The sequence below is a fragment of the Astyanax mexicanus genome, chromosome 14, assembly GCF_023375975.1.
Source record: "Astyanax mexicanus isolate ESR-SI-001 chromosome 14, AstMex3_surface, whole genome shotgun sequence".
Classification (NCBI taxonomy): domain Eukaryota; kingdom Metazoa; phylum Chordata; class Actinopteri; order Characiformes; family Acestrorhamphidae; genus Astyanax; species Astyanax mexicanus.
Window position 1 is genome coordinate 17,291,167 of NC_064421.1, and position 27,410 is coordinate 17,318,576.

A 27,410-nucleotide genomic window follows, 5' to 3' on the forward strand; every position below is an offset into this window, starting at 1 on the left:
CTAAATGTTTCAGTTAATGATGTACATTTAAATTTAATGATAGCTTTAATATAACTCGTTCTTATGTATATTGCATGGGTATTATAGCTAGCAGGGTATGAATTGTGATTTTTGTTTTTTAAATGTTGCTCAAAATTTAAAAGGACAAAAACAGCAACATATGTTCTTTTAGTGAGTGTTTTATGGAGGTAACAGAGGGTCACTTTGCTTAAGAGTCCAGAGGATGTGCTGGCTTTGCTAGAGATTAGAGTAAGCCACTGTCTTGGCAGTGCAAGAGTGAATTAACAGTAGCACACATTATATATTTAAAAGAGCTTTACATACGTAAAATAAACCGACATGGGGCTAATTCCCATAGCTTGCTTTTTTACATAGCTGCAGCACTGTGCAAAACTGTATAACCAATTTATCTAGTGTTCTGTAATATTAGAATAAACAAATAAATATGCATGCACTAAAAAGTAATAATCATTTTTAGTTTTCAATAGGGTTGTAAGACTGTCATTATCAATATCATGATATTTTGCTTTGCAGTACTGTATCAGTCCTTAAAAATACATAATCTATTTTTAATTAATATAAAAATTGGTGTCAGAAGTGGTTCATTTTGTGTTATGTTTAAACCCGCCCAATAGATATCAGTATTGTACACCGCCATTAAATTCCACTGTTCTGATTGGATATGAAGTAACTTTATTTTGAGTTATTTTACTCAGATTTTAAAAATATTATAGCATGTTTTTATACTTTTGATTTATAGACTATACTTTTTCATATTTTATTTAAATAATTGCAATATATCACCTTGTTTACAGTAACACAGTATATCACAATATATTAAATCGTAAGCCCTGCTGCATGATATGTATCATATCGCCAAGTTCTAGCCAATACACAGCCCTAGATTTCAGTACAATAGTTAATATCTTGTGTTCTACTTAGAAGACAACATATTTGGATCCACAGCCACGAGTACAGTCATAAAATGGGTTTGTTCAAGTCTGACAGCAGTTTACAAGATTTAAATTTATAATGGGCTGATGTGCACCTGGTTATACAAACCAGGAAGCCCACTGGAAAGCAGTTTGTCTATCAGCCTTCGTAGAAAGTGGCAATTTAAAGTACTTAACAAGGACATTATGTCTTACCTAGCACATAATTTTGCAATGATGACTACAAAGACATAAAGAAAAATAAAACCAATGATAAGCAGTTGTGAGTCTGAGACCATAAACAAGTGGTCGTGGTCTTTTGTCTAGATCCTGCCCTCATTTGGATTTGCTCTTGTCTTGGACTCGAAACCAGCCTAGTTCAATACATCTGTCTGATGTATTGTTTATTAGAAAGTGAACGTTTGTTCTATACATTCAATATATGTTATATTTTTTTATTTTAAGAAATGTGTAATGGAATATATGTATTAATAGTTGTCAGGTATAATGAATGTACCGTTTGAAAACCAAAAATGTTTCCTTCAAAATTAGACCAGCATTTAAAAGACTTTGTTTTTTAAACCTTGGGATATTTGGATTAAATCATTGGGATAACCATTGGGATAATCATCCGATGATTAATAAAGCTTAGGAGAACATTGTACTCAACAGATGTACTAAAGTACACTAAAAGAGAGGAAGAGCAACATATTTACAACTTTTATCCCTGACTAAAAAATATCTCTAAATAAATCTCATTTTAGCAGAGATGGAATTTAAATGTTTGCAAAGACATTGTAAAGGGTTCAGCAGGAATTAAACAATTATGAAACTAATTTTATTTTTATCTATCTATCCATCCATCCATCCATGACTAATTCTAATTCTTATACACAGACAATAACATGTATGAACTGGGATTACACTATTATGATTAGCATTATAGAAATATATGTACATTTCTTATGAACAGAAAGCTTCTGGAACCCAAAGTGAGTTTCACTGCTGCCCTGTAAAAATTGAGCTAAAATCATGAAAAAATCTTCTTGATAAAAGTTCTGCAGTCATATAAGTGAAAGATTGAGTAGTTTGGCCACAATGATCAGAAATATGTTGGCGTTTGAAGACATCTGATTATCCTACTAAAAGCCCAATATGGGAATTGAATTCATATTTATAATAAGTATATGTAAATGAGTACGTATTTATAAAAGAAGCTGTTACTGTTAACAGCAATTTCAGTTTTGTGTTAACAGTAGTTGCTCAGAGAGAATAGATGCTAAGAGAGATATGTTGCACTAAATATGGCTTCTACTGTAACCCTTCAGTATTTCCATATAGAGCTGTAGAGCTATATACTGACACTGTACACTTTTGTACTGTTAAGATCCTTCTGCTAATAGAGCAGAGCTATTGACCTGGTGTTTACCTTTGTGCATGTAATGCAGGGTAAAGCCTACAGAAATAACCAGATACGAATCTCATAAATACAATTTCATGAGAACATGTATTCACCTTATCAGTAGTTATATAGTAATGTAGTTATAGTGACATTATTATCCTGGCCTTATCCTGATGTATTTGATTGTCACTGAAATCTAGTTTGTCTATTATTCCAGTCAGCTAAACATGAATATCAATTTTCATAATATGTGTTGTTATGAAATCACAGCAAATACATATATATATATATATATCAGAAGTTTGGATTTTCTCCCCTCAGATTTGGTTATTTTTCCTGCAGTGTGGGCGTCAATGTGCTGTGTCTAATGTCCTTCTAGTTTTCAGTGAAATCTCAAGATGATTAAAGCAGCTTTTCATTCTATCCTTAGCTTCCAAAGGACGTGATTAGTGTCTGGGCTTGTTGTGGGAGGGTTTTGAACTTGTGGTTCTGTGACAGTGGCTATCGTTCACATGGCTGAAGGCTGCCTGAGAGATGCTGCCGCTCTTGATTAAATAGATTTATTATTTTTTTTATTATTATTCACCTTTCTTAACCCTAACTTGGATCATGTCTCCTATCAGTGTGAGTATGATTTGTGTTTGTGGATGTTTATGGATGGGGTTAATGGTTGTGTTAATTGTAGTGAACACATAGAATTGGTCAGAATGCATCTGAAAATTGGTTAAATTGAGTTTAAACATAAGTGTGAATAACTAGAGGAGGTGAGAGGAGTGTATTAAGCTGTAACTGGAGTGATTTAAACAGGGAAGCTGGCTTTGTTTGGGCAGGCTGGTGAGGTCAGGTGTATGCCATCTTTCTAAGTTTTCAACTTAGAATGATGGAAAATTTTAATATTTTAAATTAGATTGTATTTAGGCACAATATGGTGGTATTAGGTATTAGCTTTTCATGGATTGAGAGCAAAAATATGATGTGTTATTAAACAAAGCAATCAAAGCAATAGTAATAGTAATCCAAAATATGTGTTATAAAGATATAATGTTATAATATTAATGTTCTGCATGTTCATAGGCCTGTCTAAATTGCGTTTTTAATTAAATAAAAGGTAAAAATCTTGAGATAATTAAAAATTAAAACTTATTTTGTGCTCATGTTAAGGCACTCAAATGGAATAGATTAATTCACTCTCATTCTCATTTCCAATAAAATAAATATCATATATGTCATTATGATGCGTTTTTAACAGCTATATTTCTGTATATTGTATAAACATGGGGTTATGTGTGCGCTGTTAGCATCTACTATTTTGAATGTTGGATTAAGGTGCCAATTAAAGGCTAAGAAGGAAATGCAATTTACATTGGCCAGTAACTTTTCCAAACAGCAACTGATTAATCCTTACACTGAGGCCTAGTTTCACAGCTACTTAAAAGCATAAGGTCAAAAGATGTTATGTACATCGATAATTTAAGATCTAAAAAATCTAAAAATCTAATCTAATCTAAAAAAAAGTAAGTCTTGCATCATAACTGCTTATCCACAGCTTTGCACTGTTTCGTAGCCTCCCCATTAATTTGAGAATGATTATAAATTAAATATAATCGGTTAAATTTATATTATGGACAGCTTAAAGAAACAAGCACTAATAAATTACGCATGCTAAATTCAGATTCAGTGACATCCTCTCAGTTGTAATTTACCTTTTAGGCTGGAGGTTTTGTATTTTTCTGTGTTGTGTGAATTAAATACAGCATGTATCGTTATACATTATACGTTTGAGCTTATTTAAATGTATAAAACATGTTTGCAAAAGAAACAATATGTAAAACACATTCTTTCTTTCATTTGCTTTCATTGTTAGTTCATTTCAGACAGTATGAACCCAGTATATATAATGTTTTGTCTGGTTGTCTTGTCTTTGTCAAACACCACAATATGTGAATATGACATTCACAAATGGCCCTTAAAAATATACTGTGTAAAAAAGAAGCCTTAAGAAGTGGCATCAACTACTCTGGTCTCAAATGTATCTGGGATTTACTGTAAACGTGTATTATGATCAGATAAATCAGTATTACACATCCTTTTGGAAGAAAAGACAAAAAATGGCTATTCACACCATTAACCATGGAGATTCAAGGAGTTTTATTGGTGCTGAGTGCCCAAAGAACCCAGCCTCACCAATCCCCCTTTAAAAACAACTATGGACTAAAAATAAAATGTAATTTCCCAGTAGGGGTGAGTGGGTCATATCAGAAGAATATAATTTAGATTCAAATCAGACACAATTATTATACACTATTAACACAAAGTTAACAGGTTTGTTAGTTTTATTTTTAACAGCAGATAAAAAGATAAAACTATTGTGCCACATGTGCATATTTTTTATTACTACTTTGTCTAGAATGCTAGCTTTAATATAAACACACAGACACACTGGCCAATGGCAGCAGAGCTTGCATTTCTATATCCAGTTTTAACAGAGAACATTGGCTGCATTCTGCAGCACTAGCTTTGTACCGATAAATAAAAAAGTTAGAGAATAACAGCATACAGAGTCCGGTATGATGAGCTCTTGGCAGTGCAAAGGAAAGTTCATCAAACTGTTTGCACAGCATGCAAAGACTGCTATATTTTAGTTTTTTTAATTTTGTTTAATGATTACGTTGTTAAATTTTGAATTTTATTAGCTTATTAGAGACACTTCTATTTAAAAAAAAAACAACAAAAGACGACTTTTTGCTTACACTTTTAGGGGTGTTGGGACTTATTTTAGGACTGGCTAGCCTGCAGTCCTGACCTGTCCCCACTAAAGAATGTATGGAGAATTATAAAAATAGAAAATGAGACAATAAGGCCCTTATATTGTTCCACAGCTAATTAAGTTATTAAGAAAAATCATGGAATTTCTTTCATACATGTCTGCAATTGTATTGCATTTCCCATACTGTAACAACTTTTTTGAGTTAAGCTTTTAACTTTTGAGGTGTTTAAGAGTTTTAACAAAATGTCGTAACATCTCTCTTACAGTGTAGACTGAGTAGGAAGAATGCAGAGAGACGCCTCCCCCATTGCAAGAACCAAGATTAAGAATGACCCACATCGTCCAGTGTCCCGCTTCTCCAGCGTAACTTCAGCCACTCCGGCTAAGAGAATCACCTTCTTCAAGAGTGGCGACGTCCAGTTCAGTGGTGTCAGGATGGCCATTCATAAAAGAAGCTTCAAATGCTTTGATGCCTTGTTGGATGACCTCTCGCAGAAGGTGCCTTTGCCGTTTGGTGTGCGGACCATCACAACACCCAGGGGCACTCACTCCATACAGCGCCTGGAGCAGCTGGAGGACGGTGGATGCTACCTTTGCTCTGACCGGCGCTACGTTAAACCAGTCGATATGGAGGCTGCGGGGAGACGACCTGCGGTCTGGCACCACAGCCACCAACACGGCACCAGGAAAAAGCCCACCCGACCCGAGGAGCCCCCATCAGCTCATTCTGGTCAGCACTATCATCGCCATCCAAAGAGAATTGTGCTGGTGAAGAACAATGACCCTACAGTCAGAATTTCCATCATCTTGAGCAGGAGGACGACTCGCAGTCTCCGCGTCTTCTTGGACGAGATTTCAGAGCTCATGCAGTGCAATGTCAGGAAGCTGTACACCCTGGATGGACGGAAGGTTAGCCACAGTTTCATTGATTATATTGACACTTCTATGCAATGCTGTTCTAAAAGAGAATTTTCAATAATAGTCCTTAGTTCTGGACAACTATGAAAACCTGTGTCAGCATGTGTCACCTCACCTCACTGGAAATGCCCACAGCTGTATATGGTGTGAGGTGTTATCATGTGAGTGAGATCGAACACTGGTCATTGTGCCCATGGCAAGGCAATGTCAGTTATAACAGTTTGAGGAAGGCCTGGTTGTAGGTTCTGATGAATGGGAAATACCAGTTTTAAAGTTTTATGGACATCTTTAATCCACATTGTCACATGTGTACTGGGAATATGTCATAGAAGGCATTATCCTCCACAGTGGACAGCACAATGTGTGGTAATGATCGTGACTAGCAGCATCTAGCTAAAATTGTCTACGTTAATAGACAAATGAGTCAAAGAAATCACATTTACATCAGGAGATCGCTGGTTCAAATCCTGTTCATGTAGCTTGCCATCATCTGCCAGAGCCCTGAGAGAGCACAATTGGCCTTGCTCTCTCTGGGTGGGTAGATGGTACTCTCTCCCCAAATCACTCCAAAGGGTGATGTCACTCAGCACAGGGCGTCTGTGAGCTGATGTATCAAAACCGAGTCGCTGCGCTTTCCAGCAGTTTGAAAATAGGCGGTGGCTGGCTTCACATGTATCTGAGGAGGCATGTGCTAGTCTTCACCCTTCTGGTGTTGGGGCATCACTAGTGATAGGGAGACTCAATGTTATAAGAATTTGAAATAAAATAATAATTAAAAAAAAAAGTAAATCACATTTAAAGTTAAAGCAAATACACATATCCTAAAGTCATAAAATATGTTATTCCTAATAGTTCCTGTTCCATGACTTTTTGCATGTCAGTCTATCTAGGCAGAGTTATGAGAAAAAGTCTCAAACAGTCCAGTACTATGATGTAATGTACTGTACATTTAAATAAAATGTCCAAGAAATATAATCTTTTAAATACTGTAAAAGCCTATTTCCTGACTACCTTAATTAATTAATTTCCCTCTTCTGATCAGATTGACAGTATTCAGAGTCTGATGCAGTGCCCCAATGTGCTGGTGTGTGTGGGCCGAGAACCATTCAAGCCCCTGCTGCTGGAGAACCTGAGGAAGCACTCAGATGAGAAGCTGCCAGGGATGGGAGCACGGTCACGTTCCAGCGTGTGCAGCGAAGGCCACGAAAGCAAGAAGAATGGTACGATGTGACATAGACACTTTTATAACAGAATTTGATAACATATTATATTAAATGTACTTACATAGGGGCTTTATAATATATTCATAAGCATTGCATAATGTATTTTTAAAGTAATACTTGAATAGCTTATGCCTGTACTTGAATGAAATAAATGTGAAGTATTGATCATCATATATTAAAACTTCATAGATATTATAGCATAATCAATGAAGCAAAGGTATCTTACTTAAGTTTAGTGGCATCAAATCCCTTCAGAAAGCTAAAAGACAGAGAGAGATCAGGACTTTATTAAGAGTGTTTTAACATTTAATGTAAAATAGTAAACAGACAAGTAATTTTAGATAATTTCTATTCATCCATGTATCATTGAATGTCCATACATTATTAAAGCAAGCTGGTGATTTTAAACTATGTCAAAAAGTAAGAATAGAAATCTAAATATAGCAATACAAGCTCTGTGATTAATATACGCTCTGCGATGTCTTTCTCTAAATATTTACAAAAACAGTGTTCCCATTTATCCCATAACCTCAGTGTGATGTTTATGTTGTTTATTTCTTTAAAATTACACTTAAAAACATTTTTATTGGTCAGATCCAATGAATTCATGAGTCATGAAGTGCCACCACTTTATTAAAACATGCAATACACAACTAAGATAATACAAATCCGGCCAGATTCCTGATCTGCGCAGTTCTTGCATGTTGACTCCCCACATTGTTTAACAGATGAGTAATGATCAATTAGATGAGTCATAATCAAAGTGTTGTTGCCAAAAGAACTCACTTTAGTCCATTACAGGCAGCCAGACCTCAAAGCTACAGCATTTTAGATACACTGCATTATCAGTTTGAAGGGGCTTTAAATTTAAAGGTTGTTATTTGTTAATGCTTATTGGTAGTCTAGTGTCAAGTACCTGGATGAAATTATATGTAAAGCTCCTTTCATTTTTAAATAAGATTAACTTATTTTTAAATAAACTCATAACATTATTAAAATGTTGGCTGAAGGGCTGCCATGTTTTACTTTAGTGTTTTCACATGCAGTGTACAGTGCTAAGCTGCTGATGGATAACAAGTCTCAATCAGTGTTATGTGCAACAAAACATAAAGAAACTAAAGAAAAAAACATAATGGACACAGGGTCTGAAAGGGGTAAAAAGGTGCCAGGGACATGGCAGAGCTGTCAGTGTGTGTATTAAATATATATTTCACAATTATTTATCATTTTATATATATTTTTTTACAGTGAACTTTGGACTTGAGACCAAGAAAAGCATCATCCACCCAAGATCCGATTCCAGTAACAGATCTACAAGGTTTTCCCTGTCCTCAGAAAAGTCATACCCCAATGGATTATGCATGACACCAGGCCAGATGGGTTGTGTCAGTACCTGTCCTTACACGAAAGATGTCATACTGAACGACGACATTGAAAAAAGAGTACTCGTTAACAAAGATGGCAGCCTGTCTGTGGAGATGAAAGTTCGCTTCCGGCTAGTTAATGACGAGACTCTTCAGTGGTCCACTGAGATCAAGAAGTCTGCAACAACATCAAATGCGAGTAGTTCTGTGAAGGACGGAGATGCTCATTATCTTCAAGGCAAAGCTGAATACTCTGACCCAGAGTCCAACTCTGCATGTGAGGCTGAGGAGGGATGTGCTCCAAAGCCCCGTCAAAAACATCTGGAAGATTCACACTGTCAGAACTGCTGCAACCACTGCCAGGAGTACGACATTTGGAAAAATCCCATGCACAAGGACAGTGGAGTCAATGGAGCCAGGAATTCATGTAGTTCTAGTGGATCATCTCACAAAATCCTGCACAAAAAGGCATCTGTGGACAGCGTTCGTACCATCTCCAGGTCCAGCGAGGAGTACACTGAGCATGTGGTGGAGAAGGCCTCGTGTTTTCAGCAGACCGTTGAGGAAGGAGACACGAGGGTTGAATATTGTTCAATTAGTCGCTGCTGCAGCCACAGTGAGATCTCAGGCACTGCCACTAAATTAAAGAGTAAGAGACCCAACGAAGACACGTGCAAGTCTAATATGCTAAATATATGTCATCATAGTAGTATAAATGATCTTGGTAGTTTTGAAATCCCAATAGTAACAGAGGATCGTCCAATTTCAGCTGTCAGCAATTCCTCCAAAGTGCTTGAGTCGCTGAAGGAGGACCAAGATGATGATTATGATGATCTTCCTCCAAGTGCATCGAGAGCATCTGATTGGTCTCCGAGTAACAGCCTTGAACAAGAAAAACAATTTGCCTGTGTCCACTGCTGTGGCAGTGAAGCTTCGCAAAATTTCCATTTGTCCCCCAGACCACCCAGTAAAGTCTCTAGCTGCTCTGCTCATTCACCAAAGCACAAGAAGTACAGAAGTGTGAGTCAAACCCCAGACAGTGCCAGATCATCAGTGTCAAAAGTGTCCTCAAGGTCTCCCTCCTGCCAGTGTGGCGCAACAACACCAGGATCAGCAGCATCTTGTGTGCAGAGTGGTTTGGAAGACAAAATTCCGACTCCAGTGCCAGAGGGTAGCACAGTGTCAAATAAATCCAGAGCACGGACAAGTTCCTCCAGGGCAGCAGAATCAGATGTGTTGAATGGTGATCAGGTAGAATGTAACGATGGGAGAGACAGCAAGCATAAATGTAAAAGTGCCATGTCAGCAAACTCTGGTGTCTCAGGAAAATCTGGAAATTCCACTGCATGCCCTTGCTGTGCTGGATGTGAAATATCAAGGGTATCAGAAAACTCTCAGGACATACAAGCTCAGGAAGCTGACAAAGACGTTGAAGTTAAGTCAGTTGGGGGCCGATCATCCAAGTCGCACAGGTCTGAGGCATCTGCAAAGTCATCCAAATCTGAAAGATCACACAAGTGTACACCAGGAACATCTCCTGCACCAAATGTATTTGAGAATAGTGAACCTGCCCAAAATAAACCAGAAGAGGAAGAGGAGGTCAAACAGGGTCGCTCTGAAAGTGCACTGTCTGCTTTATCTAATACTTCTGCCACTTCCAAACAGTCAAATAAATCAAACCGGACTGCATGTGGTCGGGCATCTGCTGTTGATTCCATGATTTCTGAAGACGACGTAGGAGAGGATATAAAAGAAAGAACCAAAAGTGCCATGTCCGTGAAGTCTAACGCATCTGCAAAGTCAAAGACAAATAGTGCTGTACCTGATGAAGAATCCGCCACCTCAGCACTGGACAGTCCTAAACCTGAGGAAATTAACCAAGACGAGAGAGCAATCAGCCCAATGTCAGGGAAGTCAAACAGATCATCTAAATGCAGGTCCTCTCAAAAATCACGCTGTTCTATTGCTGAAAGAACAATTACACCTGCATATAATAACCAGGACAAAGAGTCAGAAGGAAGAGAGAGTCCTGTATCGACTGCACCAGCAAGCCACGAACAAGAACCAGAACCGGAACCAGAACTAGAGATAGTTCAAGAACCAAGAGTGAATAGTGCCATGTCACTGAAATCTAATTCCTCCTCCAAGCATACCAGTGTTATGAACGCATCAGGGAAGTCTGCCAAATCTCAGAATGACACAGTGGAGAAAAATGTTTCACCAGTACCAGTAAAAAAAGACTTTGATCAAGATCCAGGAACAACCACAAAGGAAAGAACAGCTAGTTCAATGTCAAACTCCTCCAAAAAGTCAATGAAGTCAAACGCCTCTTCAAGGAATTTGCAATTAGTGCAGAAAAATGCAGAATCCTCAAAATTAAGTGAAGCACAGAACAAAGCTACCCAAGCTTCTGATGTGGAGTCTGAAGATACACCTAGAATACCTAGTGCAATGTCTGAACATGATGAGCAAAGGTCTCACAAATCCGACAGTATTATAGCAGACACTGCAGCTACCTCACAAGATAACAATGCTACCAGTCCAGTTATAGAAAATGAGAAGAGTCAAGAAGACACTTTAGATTCAGAGAGGCCAACTAGTGCTCTGTCTGCTCTGTCCAAGAAATCTAAAGTTTCAGTGAAATCAGATGCATGCTCTGAGAGAACTTCAAAATCAAAGTCAGAATTGAAGCCCACAGTACAAGAAACAAAAGACACTAAAGATGTACAAAATACTTTAACAGTGAGGTCTCCCTCCCCTAAGAAGAACAAAAGGGCTCCATCACCAAACACATCAAAGTCACCCATTACCAATGAAAATAATGATAGGGCACCAAGTGGACTATCTGTGAATTCTAGAGCATCTTCAAAATCAACAAAGTCCAACAGTAATTGCCAATGCCCCTCTAAGAGTAATTTAAAAGATTCTGACTCAAAGATTCCTTCAAATAAGGCTGTCAGATCTCCCGCTCCCTCTCCATGTCCCCTGTCAGACGAGCCATTAAGTCCAGTATCAACAGTCTCTCTTGGACTTGGAGAGGAGGCAAAATCCGAAGACCTCAATGAAAGAGCAGAAAGCAACATGTCCCAAATCCCAGAGGAGAATAAAAGTCCAGGAGAAAGATCTACACCTGTACCAGCTCAGGATGATAATGCTAACAGTTCAGAAGTAGTGGAACCTGAGAAGGAGAGGCCCAAAACAGCCACATCTATGAGTTCTGCAGTTTCCAAAAATTCCAAGAAGTCTGCCATTACACAAAATCTGTGCAAGAATGATAAAAGATCGATCTCACCTGCTTCAACCGGAAAGCCTGAAAGTGTGGCATCGACTAAATCAAAGGCAGAAAGCACAGCAAATTGTAGGTTAAATGATGGCAATCATAGGGCACCCTCTGCTTTGTCAGACAAAAACTCATGCAGTAAATCAACCTGCAAGGCTTCACAGCCTAGTGAAAACAATTTAACCGTCAAAAGAAGCAAAGTTACACCACAAGTCGTTATTAAAAACAGTAACAGTGACAGTCAGCTAGACAAAGTTTCAACCATATCTGTAAGTTCTTCCAAATGTAGCCAAAGTAAAGTAGCCTCAGGAAAAGTTACACCCACTGGAAAGACCCAAACTAAAGACAAGGAAACTGCAATAATTAAGAATATTTCCTTGTCAAACCTTAAAATAAAAGAAAGCAAAGTCGCTTCTGATTGTATCAGTACTGCTAGCAGTGTCAAGTCTCTTAAAACATCCAAATCTGACAACAGAATTGACAAGAATGAAGAAAATACAACACAAAACTATCCAGATCCAGTGCATAAAACCAAATCGGCTAACAAAAAAGTGATGCCAGTAATACATTTAGATTCTTCAAGTGACAGCGTTTTATCTCACACTCTATCAGCAGCAGCTCTGTTAAGGGAAAAGGTTGGCAATGCAAGGCCAGTTAGTAGAGAATCAGGAACAATCACATCAAACAAAAACTGTGACCTTGAAGAAGATATGAATATCGGCAGTAAATGTGAAATGAGAAGCTCATCTAACCAACAAAGGAAAACAAGCACCTCATCCGAGACCAAAAGCAATCAGGATCAGGGTTTAGAACTGATGCTATCTAGCTTACCTAGTGCATCTCCTGCAGAGGTTATAAACGACTGGCTTAAAAACATACCAACTGAGGGGCCTATGTATGAATTGGAAGATGAATTTGATAAGCATTATAAAGAACATGAAGCAGCCTCTCAGATAAGCAGCACAATTGAAGAGAAAGAAGAAGAAGACCTACAAAAGGAAACAGAAGAAATGTCTGAAAATGTAACTGAAATGAAAGAATCTGAAGAAATAGAGGAGGCTGCAGTTGACAGTCCAGATAAAGAGTGCAACCCTGACACCTGTAATGTAACAGAGGCAATAAATGAGACGGATGCAGTAAGATCTGAAGCTGTTGCCACCAGTAGTGAACCTTCAAGTCCTCTAAAATTAAACAAGAGAATAAAAGAATTAGATTTACCAAGGCGCTGTCACTCATCAGTGCAGGTCATGAAGGTTCTCTTGAGTCCGAAACTGGACAGATGCAACAGTTTACCAGAAGTCTCACCAGTATACGGCAGAAAATTAAGCACATCAGCCAAAGGACTACTAGACTGTCTTGCTGATCTGCAGTTGATTGACTCGGATCCCAAGAATGGCAACAATGAGAAATACAATGAAATAATAGGCATCCTGCAATCACTGTGGATCTGTGAGCCCAATGAAAGTGGGCAAGACAAGCATAAAAGCAAGAAAGCTGGTAATTGTTCTGCAGAAGATGAATTTAACCCAAGGTCTTCATCAGGTGTCGATGTAAGCAGTGGCTCTGTTGTATCTGGCAAAGGCAGCTTAAATGGTGGGCTTGAAAAATCAGCACCGGATTTAGCAGCAGAAGCTCCTGTTATTGAACAAGAGGCTTTAAAGGCTGAGGGTGAAGATGATGACCCTCCATGTGACACACCAGAAAGTTCAGAGCCTTCACCCGTTCCTTCAGATCCTCGAACTCCAGACATTGCTGAGAGAGTGCGGAGCAGTCCAGAAGAAGAGAAACTGGATGAAAGTCCAGAACAGCAAATAGATGAAATAGAAGTCCTTCAAGCCACAGAAGAGGTTATTGAAATTACTGATGATCAAAAAGAAACAGACCAAGCAGAATTCTCCAACAAGAGCTCTGGGAATGATAAGAATGATTTGAAATCAGCTGTTGAAAAAGAAAGCGATCCACCAGAGAATGTGGGAACATCTTCATCCACTCAGAAAGGTATATTAACTAGGAGAGTTTCCCTAGACCCTGACCCAGTTTGGGTACTTAGCTTGTTAAAGAAACTAGAAAAGCAGTTTATGTCACACTATGCAAAAGCCATGGCCGAGTTTAAAGTGAAATGGGATTTAGATGACAATGAAATGCTCGATAAAATGATCAGTGAACTCAAAGATGAGGTACAAAAAAGGATACAATCCAGTATAAATCGAGAGCTCCAAAAAATCCAAAGTCGAGCAGGTAGGGCACCAAGACCACCTAGGAATACTCTGTCCAGAGAGTCTACTGTCCAAACTGAGCAGCGGCGAAGACGCCTAAAAGTGATGAAGAATAAATCCTTATCAGGAAGTGAAGACATGAACACTGCCTCAGGTACTGATGTGAGTGATCAGCGCAGTGATGACGAGTACTGCCCGTGTGAAGCATGCATGAAGAAGAAGATGGAATCTCGAGCAGTCCAGCGAGGAGAAGCTCTGAGCTTGGCTCCAGTCATGAAGGAGTTTGATTTAAGGAAAATCTTGCAAACGAAGAAGGATCCTCCTGCCACAAAGTCAAAGCTAGAAGAGCCGAGCTGCAGGGAGCTTCAGGAGCACAACAATTTGGATGTGGTTCATGAGGAATCAGAAATCCACAATGATGGAAAAAAACAGACGGATGATGATAAAGAGCCTGAGGGAGAAGAGACTGCTGATGATGGGAATATAGCAGAAGAGGAGAACTCAGAAGGGCAAGCTGTAGAAGATGGAGAAGCTGAGGTGGAGAAAGGTGCAGCAGAAGATGAGGTAAATGGAGAAACGGAACCACAAGAGGAAGAAGAGGATAATGATCAGGAAGAACAGGGCACAGATGACAAAGAGGAGGAAGCAGATAATGCTGCTGAAGAGGCAGAAAATGCAGAAGATCAAGAGGCAGCAAAGGAAGAGGATATAACTGAGGAAGAGAGGAATGTTCAGGAGGAAGAAGCTGCAGAAGCAGAAGAGCAAGAAACACCAAAAGAGGAGGAAACTGCAGAAGAAGCAGAAGCAGCAGTTGAGGAAGATGCGGAAGAAATGAATGAAGATAAAACAGAAGGAGCAGAAGAAAGTGAAAAGAATGAAGATGGAGATGAAGGAGAAGCAGAATCAGGAGAAACTGAAAATGCAGTAGAGGCTGAGCCTAGTACAAATGATGTGGCTGAAACTGCAGAGGTTGAGGAAGTAGATGAAGTTGATTCTACCACAAATAACAATGAGTGTGAGACATTTGATCCCATTGAGGATGATGAGGGTGATGGAAACCAGGATGCCTCTACTCAAGCCGAAGATGATGCTAAGGATGACACAGATGAGAATCAGGGAAAGACTGAAGAGGAGAATGTTGAGCAAGCGGAAGTGGAGGATTGTGGGACTGAAGAAAACGATCCCAAAGCCAAAAGTACTGATGAAGAAGAGAACCAAAAAGAAGACCCAGACAACAATACTGAGAAAGAGGATGGATCAGTAAAAGATGGCTCTTCTGGGCACTTAAATACTGATGGCATTGAGGACATTGCATCAGAACAAGCATCTGATGAAGACTCTGGTCATAGACTGACTAAACAACTAACAAAAACCTCAATTGAATCCCAACCAGGATCAATGGAAAATGCCTCAGAGCAGAAAGTTCGAAAAAAGCTAAAGGATATTTGTAGTTTTATGCAAAGTTCAGAGAGTCAAGATGACAGCATAGTTGTGATTACCAAGCAGTCTCCTTTCACAGAGAGGCGGAGAGTGTCTAGTAGGCGTGTGAACAAAGAGGAAGTAGAGAATGAGGTCATTGAATGGCAAGTTTCACCAAAGAGAAGGAACAGATCTCCAGCAAGAGCCAACAAGCAACGAAGGCCGAAAGACAGCGATGTAAAAGTGGATGATTTAGAGTTTTAAATCTCATATATACATAAACATTTTGACATTTAGCCTTCACTTTAAGCACTTTATTGATACTACTGGATATCTCTTTAGTGACCAAGATAACACCTAAGAGACTCTGAAACACAGAAACACGTATTTTACTCCCTTACACGACTGTATATTGTAATATTATATGGATAATATTATAATACGTATGCAGTACATAGTCAAGTTATTTATTACAAATAATAACATTTTATTGAAAACAGATTAAAAGAAATGTATTAACAGCAACAAATCACATTTGGTAGAAATTAAATCGATTAATACTCTACTACAGATCATACACATATCATAGGATATACTGTGTATACTGTTATACTGCATTTCATAGTTTCCTTTACAGAGTTCGTTTCACTGACAACAGCAAACGAACATAAACAAAATCTCAGGATCTTTAAAATGTATACAGTTATTTACCTGAACTGAATCTTGAGATATGTAATTATGTACATGAATGATGAATGCTAATGTTGTTGCTAATACCCAGCCCTAGACTTCCTTGTTAGAATAATAATGTTGAAGGTTCACAGCAAATCAGTGAAAAGAGTGAAGGGAGAGAAAGTCACTTGCTCTCACCTGGATACTTAACCAAGACATTTCATGCTGCGCTATTCATTGATTGCTGTAGTTTTTTTTTTCTGATGCTGCTAACTGGCTGGCTGGGTACTGCATTTCAAACCTCGAACATTTAATGCATGGTACGTAAAGCACATGGCCAACGTTTGTAGAAATGTTGTTATTCTACTGTATATTTAATAAAATATTTATGTTGTTACTCTTATTGTACATTTACTAAAATCTCAACATTCACTAATATTGTAATTTCACTTTGATTGAACCGAAGCAGAAAACGTAATTTGAACTTCTGTGTCGTGTCTATATATATATATATATATATATATATATATATATATATGTATATATATACATATATATAGTATGTTTTGGTGTGTGTAGACAAGAACAGACGCATGGCACAGTTCCTTTGCGGCCAGTAACTGAAATAGTACTTGCGTCATGCTAATCCCATTGCCTCTGTAAGGAGTATCTTTAGCTGGGAGAAAGGATTAAAGCTGACTCGCATTGGTCTCAATCTGGGACAGGTATTATTTAACTGTCTAAAGCTGCGTTTCCCAACTCCAGACCTGCAGCCTGAGCTCTGCATTAGTGGAGGTATAAAATAATAACATTATGAAAGAAGAAACATGTCAGAAGACCCTCCTCCTAATTTATCTTGTTCATATATCCATGACAAGTTTTCACAACATGTCACCACCTCTCTTTTATCTCTGTTATGTATACTACCTGGCTCTTCTTGTTATAGGGGTAAATATTATTTCTGTAATGTTACAGGCTAAACCTTTTGGAACAAAACACTGCTAAACATTCTTGTAACATTCTGTGTTATCTGTGTTACACACTGTGATTTTCCAAGAGCAGTGAAAAAAAATTCAAGCATAGTTTTTGACTTGCTTTTGTACAGCTGCTGGTTACAAATTGTTTAACCAGATCAGTAACAGCTCTTTGTTCACTTTAGAATAATCACCCAGTAAAATTAGTGAGCATTCGTATGCATTTTAAATGAGAGCACAGCCACAGTCCAAGTAAAAGTCTTTCAGTTCTCAGGCTGGAGTAGCGATTCCAGTAAATCTGCATTAGGCTCCCTTGTTGACACCAATACAGCTGTATGATGGCCTTTCCAGAACAAGTTGTTCCTTCATTTGTTTTGATGAATACACTGCATCTGAATTAGATTTTTTGATGGTTGCAATTCTGCGTATTAAGGAAATACAGTCAGTTGGCTTCTTCATTCACTTGGTTTCGTAGATAAGAGTCTAAAATATCTCAGCTTATCTCCACAACGGCAAAGTCCTACTCCAGTTCAGAGATGGGTTCTGAAACAAGACCCATTAACTTCTCCTGAAGCACTGTAAACCCAGGTCTCTCATCAGGGTCGGTTCTCCAGCAGAGCTTCATGATCTCGTACAGTGATGAAGGACAGGCTTGTGGCTGCTCCATCCTGTATCCTCTCCTAATGGCTTGAATGCAGGCTAATTTGTCTTTATCTGCATTCAGAAAAAAAGAAAAGTAAAGAGGGCATAAAAACATTGAATTCACTGGTGCTTTAAATCTTAAATTCGGGGGCAGTATCAGCATAATATGCATTTTGAGTCCAGAGCATAGTCATTTAAATTAAACACAGTTTAACAATATATTTTTTTAAGATTTATATTGAATGAACACATTATTACACGTAAAGAGAAATACTAGCTTACTCTAGTATGTAATTAGCTTTTGTGTATTTTCTTACATTTTCAAAAATGTTATTAATAATTTATTTGAATAATAATTGCTTTAAAAAAAAAACAATCAAGTTATTTTTACATGTCCAAGAATTCCCGGCCTGCTCTGTCATCTTAGAATCATGACCATCATACTGTTTAACCCTTTGATGAGCAACATATGCAAATCCCCTCTAATGCGCAACATGGGTCAAAAATGACTTAACGTACATGAATTAGCATAGCAAATGAATGCAGGTCATTTTTGACACTTGTTGTACATCAGATGTGTAGGTTAATACACAAAGAGTTTTCATTCAGAAAGTAAAAAGATAAAAATAAATAAAAATGTTTGATGATCAAAAACAAGTTAATTAAAAATGCCTTAAATTCTGAATTTAAATATTCTTTAAAATTAATTTAGCGTTAAAATAATCATAGAAGCCCTCAGCCACAGAAAATGAATGCGGGTCATTTTTGACAGGGGTAATGATGCAAAAGCCGTTTTATTCAAAAAGTAAGAAAGTAAATAATAAAATAAGATGTTCCTAAAGAAATACCTTTAATTCTGAATGATTAAATAAATTTATTGCAAAGATATAGAAAATTAAAACTCACTTTTGACCCATGTTGCGCATCAAAGGGTTAAAGTTAAATTGCATGTTCAGCAATTAATAACATTACAATAACGTTTATCATAATGTCTCCACACAAAAATGTAAACTGTCCACCCTGGTGTGATAAAATATCAAGGTAATTAAAATTATTTTTGAAAAACATTTGAAGCAAAACAAGGAAATTATGGACGTATGTATGCAAGCAAACATAAGAAAGTGACTAAGTTGGGAACATATGATTTCTCTATAGTCTGAAATATATATATATATATGAATAGTCTAATTAATTAATTAAGCTTTCAGGACCAAAAGGCACAGTATTTTAATAATGACATTTTTTTGTAGTTTAGTTTTTTATATAGTTTTAGTCTGATTACCTGGGTATGGGTCATTTCCGTAGGTGACAATTTCAGTCAGGAGGATCCCGAAAGACCAGACATCACACTTGCTGGTGTACACCTGATTGTCAAAAATTTCTGGTGCCATCCATTTTATAGGAACTTTTACAGCTGTTTAAAGAACATTGGCATCAATACTGTTATTTTTTAGGATATAATAATGCTTGTAGGATGTAATGATAATGTAGTTCTGCTTAGACTCCTTACCAAATGTACTTTCCCGGTCTCCTGGCAAAGTAAAGTCAGCGAGTCCAAAATCTGCTATCTTGCAAAACTGCATGTCAGTCAGTAGGATGTTATCAGCTCTCAGGTCTCGGTGAACTATGTTCTTGCTCTCCAGGTATGCCATCCCTTCTGTCACCTGGTGATGATAATGCAGAGAAACAGGAAAGATACCAGGAAGGACAGTAAGACCTAAAGTTAAGAGTTTAAATTGTAACAAAGCTAATCCCATCCCAAATGACATTTATATCTAAAGACACTTATAAATGATTAATTTTACAGATTGAGGTAGATGAATCAAACTGCCATGTGGGGGGCAAATGTGTTAGCCCTTATGCTATACTAATCACTGTAATTGTAATCAGACCAATGTACCTGCACTGCAAAATCAATCATGAGGGAAAATGCAATATCTTTCCTCTCCCTGTGGCCTGAAAGACGATGGAAAACAGTGTTATTTATTTACTTAAAAGTGTACATTTGGATTTAATTTTGTTGGAAATGTCAACTGAAACAGTGTTGCTGCACTTACTGATGAGGTATTTCTTCAAACTCCCATTTTTCATGAGCTCTGTGATGAGACAGAAGGGCTCGCTGACTGTGCACACTCCGTACAGCTTCAGCAGCCGTTCATGTTTATACTCTTTCATGATCTTTATCTCTGTCTGGATCTCAGGGCTAATGACTGTAAGAAGGTCAAAAGTGATTGACATGCCAGGCATACAGTATTATCATAATGATTTAGTTCACTTGTGTGGATGCACTAATGTTTTATTTAAAGGTGCCACAGAGTGGTAAATATGTGTATATCTTAGCAAAGTTGAGAATTGAGTGCCACAAACGTCAAACTAACACTGTTTTTTCTTTGTTCAAAGCAAACAAGCAAAAATTGTAATCTGTGACCATTGAATTGTGACCTTATAGCCTGTTTTTCAGAATAATTGACTCTGTGCCAAAGTTTCCTAAACACTGCAGTCCTCAATGATTTTTCTTTTTCTTTGGAATTCAAAATGAGGGTAAGGTACTACCACATCGATGGAGATGATGTAGGGTCAAAATTTCTTCAACCAGCTTTGCATCACCTTTAAATTTTATACATGATAATTCAATATGATTTATCATATACAATGAGCAATTATAATTATATTAAATTAGGTAAGACCCATCGCTGATGCAGATTTTCACATGTACAGCTAAAGTCTGAATCCTGAAGACCCTCTAGAGCAGATCAGGGGTATGCTGGAGGGGCATAAAGAATTTCAGAATCCATTTCAGGATTGATTTATTGTCATTGCTTAAAAGAAAACAACAAAATTTCGTTTAGGAGCTCTCGCTTGACAGCAGAAATTAAACAGACAATTCCAACAGTGAATTGTCATACAGTAACTCATACAGTAACTCATACAATATATATGATTATATAGACTCATTTCACACAGAATGATTGCTGCCTTTCATGTCCCCTTCAAATTTCATAATTATTCGTTTGGATTACCTTTTACACCTGAATTATGTTCCAGTTATGGAAATATATAAATGCTGTTTTCTGTCTGTAATGCACACAAAATAAGACACTGCTGGACAACAGATCTCAGTTAGTGTTCTGTGCAGCAAAACATAAAAAAACCGACATGATATCCATTTTAATTGACACAGGGTCTTAAAGGGTTAACATAAAATATTATGTAGCTCCAATTTTTCTGTTATTTAAATAAAATTTTTATTTTAAAGATTTTTTTAAGTAGATTTTTGTTTGTACAATAGTTTATTTGTGCTCACACATTTTAATTCACTAATTTCTGTTGATATATCTTTTTCATTTGATTGGTTGACAGTTTCCGGGGCTAGGAGCTGCTTTGGGAGGAGCAGAGAGAGAGAGCAGCTAGACTGATGCTCAAAACTTGTCCAAAATGTGACAGTTAGTCACAGACCATAAATCTTGTCTCGGTCTCTGGGTGAGGTGGACTCTAGGATTGTTGTTGAGTCTGACGTGTCTGTCTGACATGTGTAATAAACGAGAACATGTTTTTAAACCTGAAACTAAATCTTCAGTAATCAGCGTTATTGAAGCTACTACTTTTCTGTCACGTTTCCGTTTCTCAGTATATGGTGCACTTTATATATTGGCTCTTACAGTCTTGTCCCAAATCACCCCTACACCCTGCACTGCCCCTTAAAGTACACTTTCTTGTGACCTGAACATGTATTATAGAGCTTGAGTTATAGAGCTTGAGACCTATAGGGCGCGTGGTTTTAAACAGACATGCTTTTTGGAACACAGCCATCTTTGCCGCCTACAACCCTATCCATTAATATAAACAACAACACGCACTTAGAAAAAGTCCCCAGAGTCAGGCAGATAACACAGTGCTGTTTAAGGTATCTGTCCGTTTAAAACAGCCGCAGTATTAGCAATATTAATAATAGAGTTGCAGATAAATACTATAATGCTATTGAATTAACTAAGCAACACTAATTTCAGCTAATAATTCAATTGTTTAACACGCTAATGTTTCTGACGAACATTGTATCCTATTGTTTTGTAGCCAGTAAAGCTGTAAATCAATAGGACTACGTGTCAATATGAACATGAGGTTCACTGGACGGCTGAAATATATGAAATTAAAGTGTAATCACTAATAACTGGACGTGTGATGTTTTATAAGGACCTGAATGTTGTATAGGTTTTATATTTTGTGGAAGAATTATATGTATTACAGAAATCACACAGTTTCTAATTGTATTACTCTAGTTTTTGTCAGGAATTTGTCAAACATATGCAATGATACTTATGTACAGAACTCTGTACAATGTATAATCTCTGAAGACCAAAACTTTTTATAAGGGGAAGAGCGAGCAAACAGGTTTTTAGTACCCTTGATTTCATTTTGTCTTTTGTCTGTGAAGTCCATGAAACATGTAGTTCGATTTGGACCAATGAACATTGATATACCTTTCAGTATTTTGTTTTAGTGAGCAAAAGTAAAATAGTATAGTATGATTAATATAATATACTAGCATTTGGATACCTGAAAATTGGAATAAATGGCATTGATACAATGATTTAAAAAGCACCACAGTTGCATTCTGCTTCCTGCACCATTGAAGGTGGAACAAAAAATTTCCAGTCGGAAGCGTGAGAATTACTTTTACAGGTCCTACACGTGCAGCTGTGTTTGTTTACAGGAATGACTGTATGTACATTCATTAGCAGTGGGTATTTCCTCATACCAAGAATGTGGAGAATGCACTTGTGGTCCTGGGGAAAAACCATACTTGACACATTACCTTGCAAAAATGCACCTGCAAGAATAGAGGACACTTGTCGTGATATGCTGTGGATTTACAGTAGATTATTACTATACTACATATACCACAGTACATTTGCATTTCAAGTTAAAGTCACTAGTGTCCAAAGCTAACCAGTTTAGATAAGCATCATGCCGTAACAGAATAAACTATTATTGTTTGTTTTAAATGAACTACCGGTGTGATTGAAAACTCGATTACCAATTTCTTACATGATTTTTAAAAGCAGAACCAAATGCATCATTTATTTAAGAATTCAAGAATTCCTCTAGCAATAGTATGTCTAACCAGTGTCTTTTGTCATCGCTTTAGCACTGAATTTACTGTAAATGCTCTATTTTTTTTTCTATTTATTATCATGGGCAAATCACCAACTGATGCATCCTCTGTTTTTAGGGCAGAGCAAAAACACATCCAGAAACTTTAACTGTTCTTGGAAAATGTGTTCTTGTTTGATACATGTGTAGTTTAAATCAGGTTTTCTGTTGAAATGAGCTTGTGACAATTGTGAAACAACGCCCTCTGTGGTCGTTGTAACATTTCAGTTATCATCCAAATTCCTGACTATTTGGTGCAAAAAATTAAAAATGGCACATTGGGTGTAATACTTGAAAATGTATTTCTTCATTATTTTTTTATTTGAGATAGTAAAAAAATTGTATTTCTTATTTTTTTAAACAAAAATCCGATGATATATTTAAATCATACGTTTTTTTTTTTTTTCTAAATTCACATTGTGGGGGAAGAAGTAAAAAATTAAGAAATTGGAAAAACATAAGTTTTTTGCCTAATTTTCTATTTTAAAATTTTGCCTCAAATGCTCAGAAAAGTAAACTGATTAATGTTTCACTGACCTTCTACAGTCTCAGAATTCAATTGGCACAGATTTAGTAAAACCGGCTCATATGTGAAAGCTGTGTTACATCTAGTCAAAACAGTGACACAATAAAACACAATGGCCAGTGTGTGAGAACATGTTGTTTTCTGACAGAAGCATGGGACAGGAAACTTAGCTAATTATGCTAGAGGGCAGATACACTCTCTGGTTAGATTTAGGAATAATTGCAAAAAATGAGTTACAATGTTGTTGTTACACTGCTAAAAAATAAGCCTTGATGTGTTATGGGACACTATGCTATGCTACAACAACTTAAACTACTGAACTGCATTCTGTGGCACCTTTAAATTTCAACACATCTGTGTTAATCTTGTAACAGATTACCTCGAAATTCTTTAATGGCTACATCTATGTTTTTGTTCCACACTCCATGCCACACTTCAGCAAATTCCCCGCTGCCAAGCTTCTCCACTTTGGCCAGAGAGCTTCTGTCCACTTCCCACTCTGCATCATATGATAGGGTGGGAAGGGATGGTTGATCCAGCTAGGAGGTCAATAAAAATGCGAAGGGAGCTCAGTGTAATCATGCTGGACATGCAGGACACACTGGACACTTTAATAGAGTTATGTACCAGAGTTATTAGGATACTTACCATAACACAAGGAGCGTTAAGCTGTGTACAGAGCCCATCCTGATTCTTGGAATAGTGTTCCACTAAGTCACTCACAGTCGGGAATGTTTTCTGACTGACAAGGAAAAACAGCTTACCAGCTTCTCCCTCTTTAATCCTGTAGTGCCTTACATATGGCCCATCCTTTACTGAAATTAATAAAAATGAATAGAGTTTGACATTGTGATCTTTTTTTCTTAGAAGATACAGAGTTGTGTGCCGGTTTTCTTATTTATACACTCATTGTCAAAAAAAGTTCACCCAGAAGGAATCAACAGACAAGAATGACATTTGGTTGTGCCTAGGGTTGCCACCTTTCAGAAATGAAAATGATCTATATATTTGGTGTGCGTCCCTTAATTTCATGATCATCCATCGTCCTCTTGATTATATTTCAGAGGTTTTATATTTGGTAAATTTGAAGAAACTCATCATTTTAAGTGGTCACTTATTGTTTTCCAGAGCTGTATATAATATATTAAAAACCTCTGAAATATAATCAAGAGGACAATGGATTATCACAAGCCACAAGACTGGTGGAGGAGAACAACTGTGAATAAAAACCAGGGAATTTCCACCAAATATTCATTTCTGAATTTTTACATTGCTATGAATATAAACTTGTTTTCTTTGCATTATTTGAGGTCTGAAAGCTCGGCATCTTTTTTGTTATTTCAGCCATTTATCATTTTCTGCAAAAAAACTCTAAATTACAATATTTTTATTTGGAATTTGGGAGAAATGTTATCCATAGTTTATAGAATAAAACAAGAATGTTGATTTTACTCAAATATATACCTATAAATAGCAAAATCAGAGAAATGGTCTCTTAATTTTTTTCCAGAGTTGTATATTGACTTTTTTGGAAATAAAAAACAAATTTCACATATTGCTTCAATACGAGACTGTCAGGGATCAACTTGACAGTGGGTCATCTTCAATTACAATTTTTTACGATCATGTTTGGTCTTGGTTACAGACACTTATTTTGATAAAGGTGCTGCAACCACTGACCATAGCCTTTCTGAATGCATATTATGGTGCACTTTTACTGATGGATTTACTTATAGTAACACTTTCTATGAATGAAATTTCTATTAGACTCTATAAACACATTCATAGCATATTATAATGCATTTATAAGGCAATATAATCATGGCTATAAATATTTATGAAAATGCAGAACCCATTATAACCATGTTTATTACGCATATTGTTACGCCCTCGCTATGTTTTCTGGTGTCTTCCCCGTTTCCTAGTGTGTTTCTCTTGTACTTTTCCATTACGTGTGTCTAATTTGTAACTCCGCCCCTTCCCAGGTGTTCTGTGTTTCATGTTTAGTATAAATAGTACTTGTTAATCTATGTTTGCTGTCGGTCTTTGCACCTTCCCCTGTTGTCTGTCTCGCCACGTTTACGTTATTGCTCTAGTTCTCGTTCTTTGGTTGTTTGTAGTTTCTCGCTCTTGTTTATATTCTAGTCACGTTGGGTTCCTGTTTGTTTCCTTTGTGTATCTTGTATATATTTACGTATTATTCCCTGTATATATATCCCTAGCCCTGTTTTGTACTTGTCTGTTTAGTTTAGCTCTTTGTTTGTTTTGGCTGTTTGTTTATGTACATATATTTATTCGTTATTCCCTTGTTTGTTTATTTGTTTATTTGTTATTTATTAAAAGTCATGTCTTACCCGTTTAAACGTCCGCCTCCCGTCTCACCTCGCGTTACAGAAAGACCGACCGCCATGGACGTTTATTCGGGAAACCCTTGGGTTGGATCCGGGCTGGCCATCCGTCATGCCCCCTTTGGGACCTCGGCGCAGGAAAATCCGAGGCCTCGAGGCCGGAGAAGGCCTCGGGCTGGGCGTTCTAAGAGGTCCCAAAAATCGGAGGATTTTCTTGGGGGGGGGGCTAACGGTTGGGGCCATCGGCCTCGCTCCGAACCGCGAGGTAGGCAAGGCGGGCAGAGACGCGGACTGTGAGGACTATTTCTGGGATTACGTGGACCTCCTCGCAGCCGCGTCCAGTTCGGAGGACGAGTTCTACCCTCCGACGAGAGCCCGCTTGCCGCCGCTTGCGGAGGCTATCCTCCACCCGCCTCCCAGGGCGCGCTCCACCTCGTCGGCTCCGCAGCTAGCTTCTGAGGCTAACCAGCTAGCTCCTCCGGCGGCTGCAGCTCGAGGCTTCTCCACGGCTACGCGGCTAACGCAGTTAGCATCTCCAGCGGCTGCAGCTCCAGGCATTCCCACGGCTACGCGGCTAACGCAGTTAGCATCTCCTGATTCCACGGGTCAAGTTTCTCTGGCTGCTTCGGTGCTCGCATCTTCTACGGCTGCAGACCCAGCTTCCACGGCGACCGCCGAGCAGCGCTTCCAGTCACCCGTAGCGGCAGCAGATCTTCGCTCCGGGGTTCCCATGACAACGGCGCTACACTGTACTGCCACTGCCACCCCGGAACCTGAATACGCTGCGGTGAAATTAGGTCAAGTCTCCGTGCAGTCTTCAGCAGCCCGAGTCGTCACACAGACACCTACAGCCCAAGGGTCCAAGTCTGTTCATGTGAGTGTTCCTGTGTCAGCGGTGCCCGCCACCGCCAATGTTCCTGTGCCAGCGGTGCCCGCCACCGCCAATGTTCCTGTGCCAGCGGTGCCCGCCACCGCCAATGTTCCTGTGCCAGCGGTGCCCGCCACCGCCAATGTTCCTGTGCCAGCGGTGCCCACCGCCAATGTTCCTGTGCCAGCGGTGCCCACCGCCCATGCTACGATGCCAGCGGTGCCCACCGCCAATGTTCCTGTGCCAGCGGTGCCCACCGCCCATGCTACGATGCCAGCGGTGCCCACCGCTCCTGCTACGATGCCAGCGGTGCCCACCGCCTATGTTCCTGTACCAGCGGTGCCCACCGTCCATGCTACGATATCAGCGGTGCCAGACACCGTCCATGTTCCTGTGCCAGCGGTGCCCACCGCCCATGTGCCGATGCCAGCGGTGCCCACCGTCCATGTTCCTGTGCCAGCGGTGTCCACTGCCCATGTGCCAAAGCCAGCAGTGCCCACCGTCCATGTTCCTGTGCCAGCGGTGTCCACTGCCCATGTGCCAAAGCCAGCAGTGCCCACCGTCCATGTTCCTGTGCCAGCGGTGTCCACTGCCCATGTGCCGAAGCCAGCAGTGCCCACCGTCCATGACCCTGTGTCAGCGGTGCCTACCGCTCCAGCGCCGACCACGCCGCCAGCCCCAGCTGCTCAAGTCACCGCGCCGTCAGCT

At 38.6% G+C, this 27,410-nt stretch overlaps 2 protein-coding genes across 4 annotated transcripts in view; one reads left to right on the plus strand and one right to left on the minus strand.

Moving 5' to 3' along the window:
* rp1l1a (rp1 like 1a) overlaps positions 1-16,590 on the plus strand; it is a 21,337-nt gene extending 4,747 nt beyond the window's left edge. For 2 of the 3 annotated variants that reach the window (XM_022673029.2, XM_007252034.4), the window contains exons 2-4: positions 5,368-6,010; positions 7,062-7,239; positions 8,491-16,590. In XM_022673029.2, coding sequence (XP_022528750.2) covers positions 5,387-6,010; positions 7,062-7,239; positions 8,491-15,785 — 8,097 coding nt within the window. In that variant the 5' untranslated portion in view covers positions 5,368-5,386 and the 3' untranslated portion in view covers positions 15,786-16,590. Of the gene's footprint in view, positions 1-2,863; positions 2,959-5,367; positions 6,011-7,061; positions 7,240-8,490 lie in introns of those variants that run through there. The other variant, XM_007252033.4, reaches the window with a different exon arrangement.
* The window catches only part of si:ch73-340m8.2 (tyrosine-protein kinase SRK3), a 14,165-nt gene continuing 3,186 nt past the window's right edge, over positions 16,432-27,410 (minus strand). Inside the window, exons 3-9 of the mRNA XM_015606535.3 lie at positions 24,135-24,301; positions 23,866-24,025; positions 19,867-20,019; positions 19,710-19,765; positions 19,320-19,473; positions 19,092-19,223; positions 16,432-17,881 (exon numbers count right to left, since the gene is read on the minus strand). Of these exons, the coding sequence (XP_015462021.3) occupies positions 17,688-17,881; positions 19,092-19,223; positions 19,320-19,473; positions 19,710-19,765; positions 19,867-20,019; positions 23,866-24,025; positions 24,135-24,301 (1,016 nt within the window). The 3' untranslated portion in view covers positions 16,432-17,687. The remainder of the gene's footprint in view (positions 17,882-19,091; positions 19,224-19,319; positions 19,474-19,709; positions 19,766-19,866; positions 20,020-23,865; positions 24,026-24,134; positions 24,302-27,410) is intronic.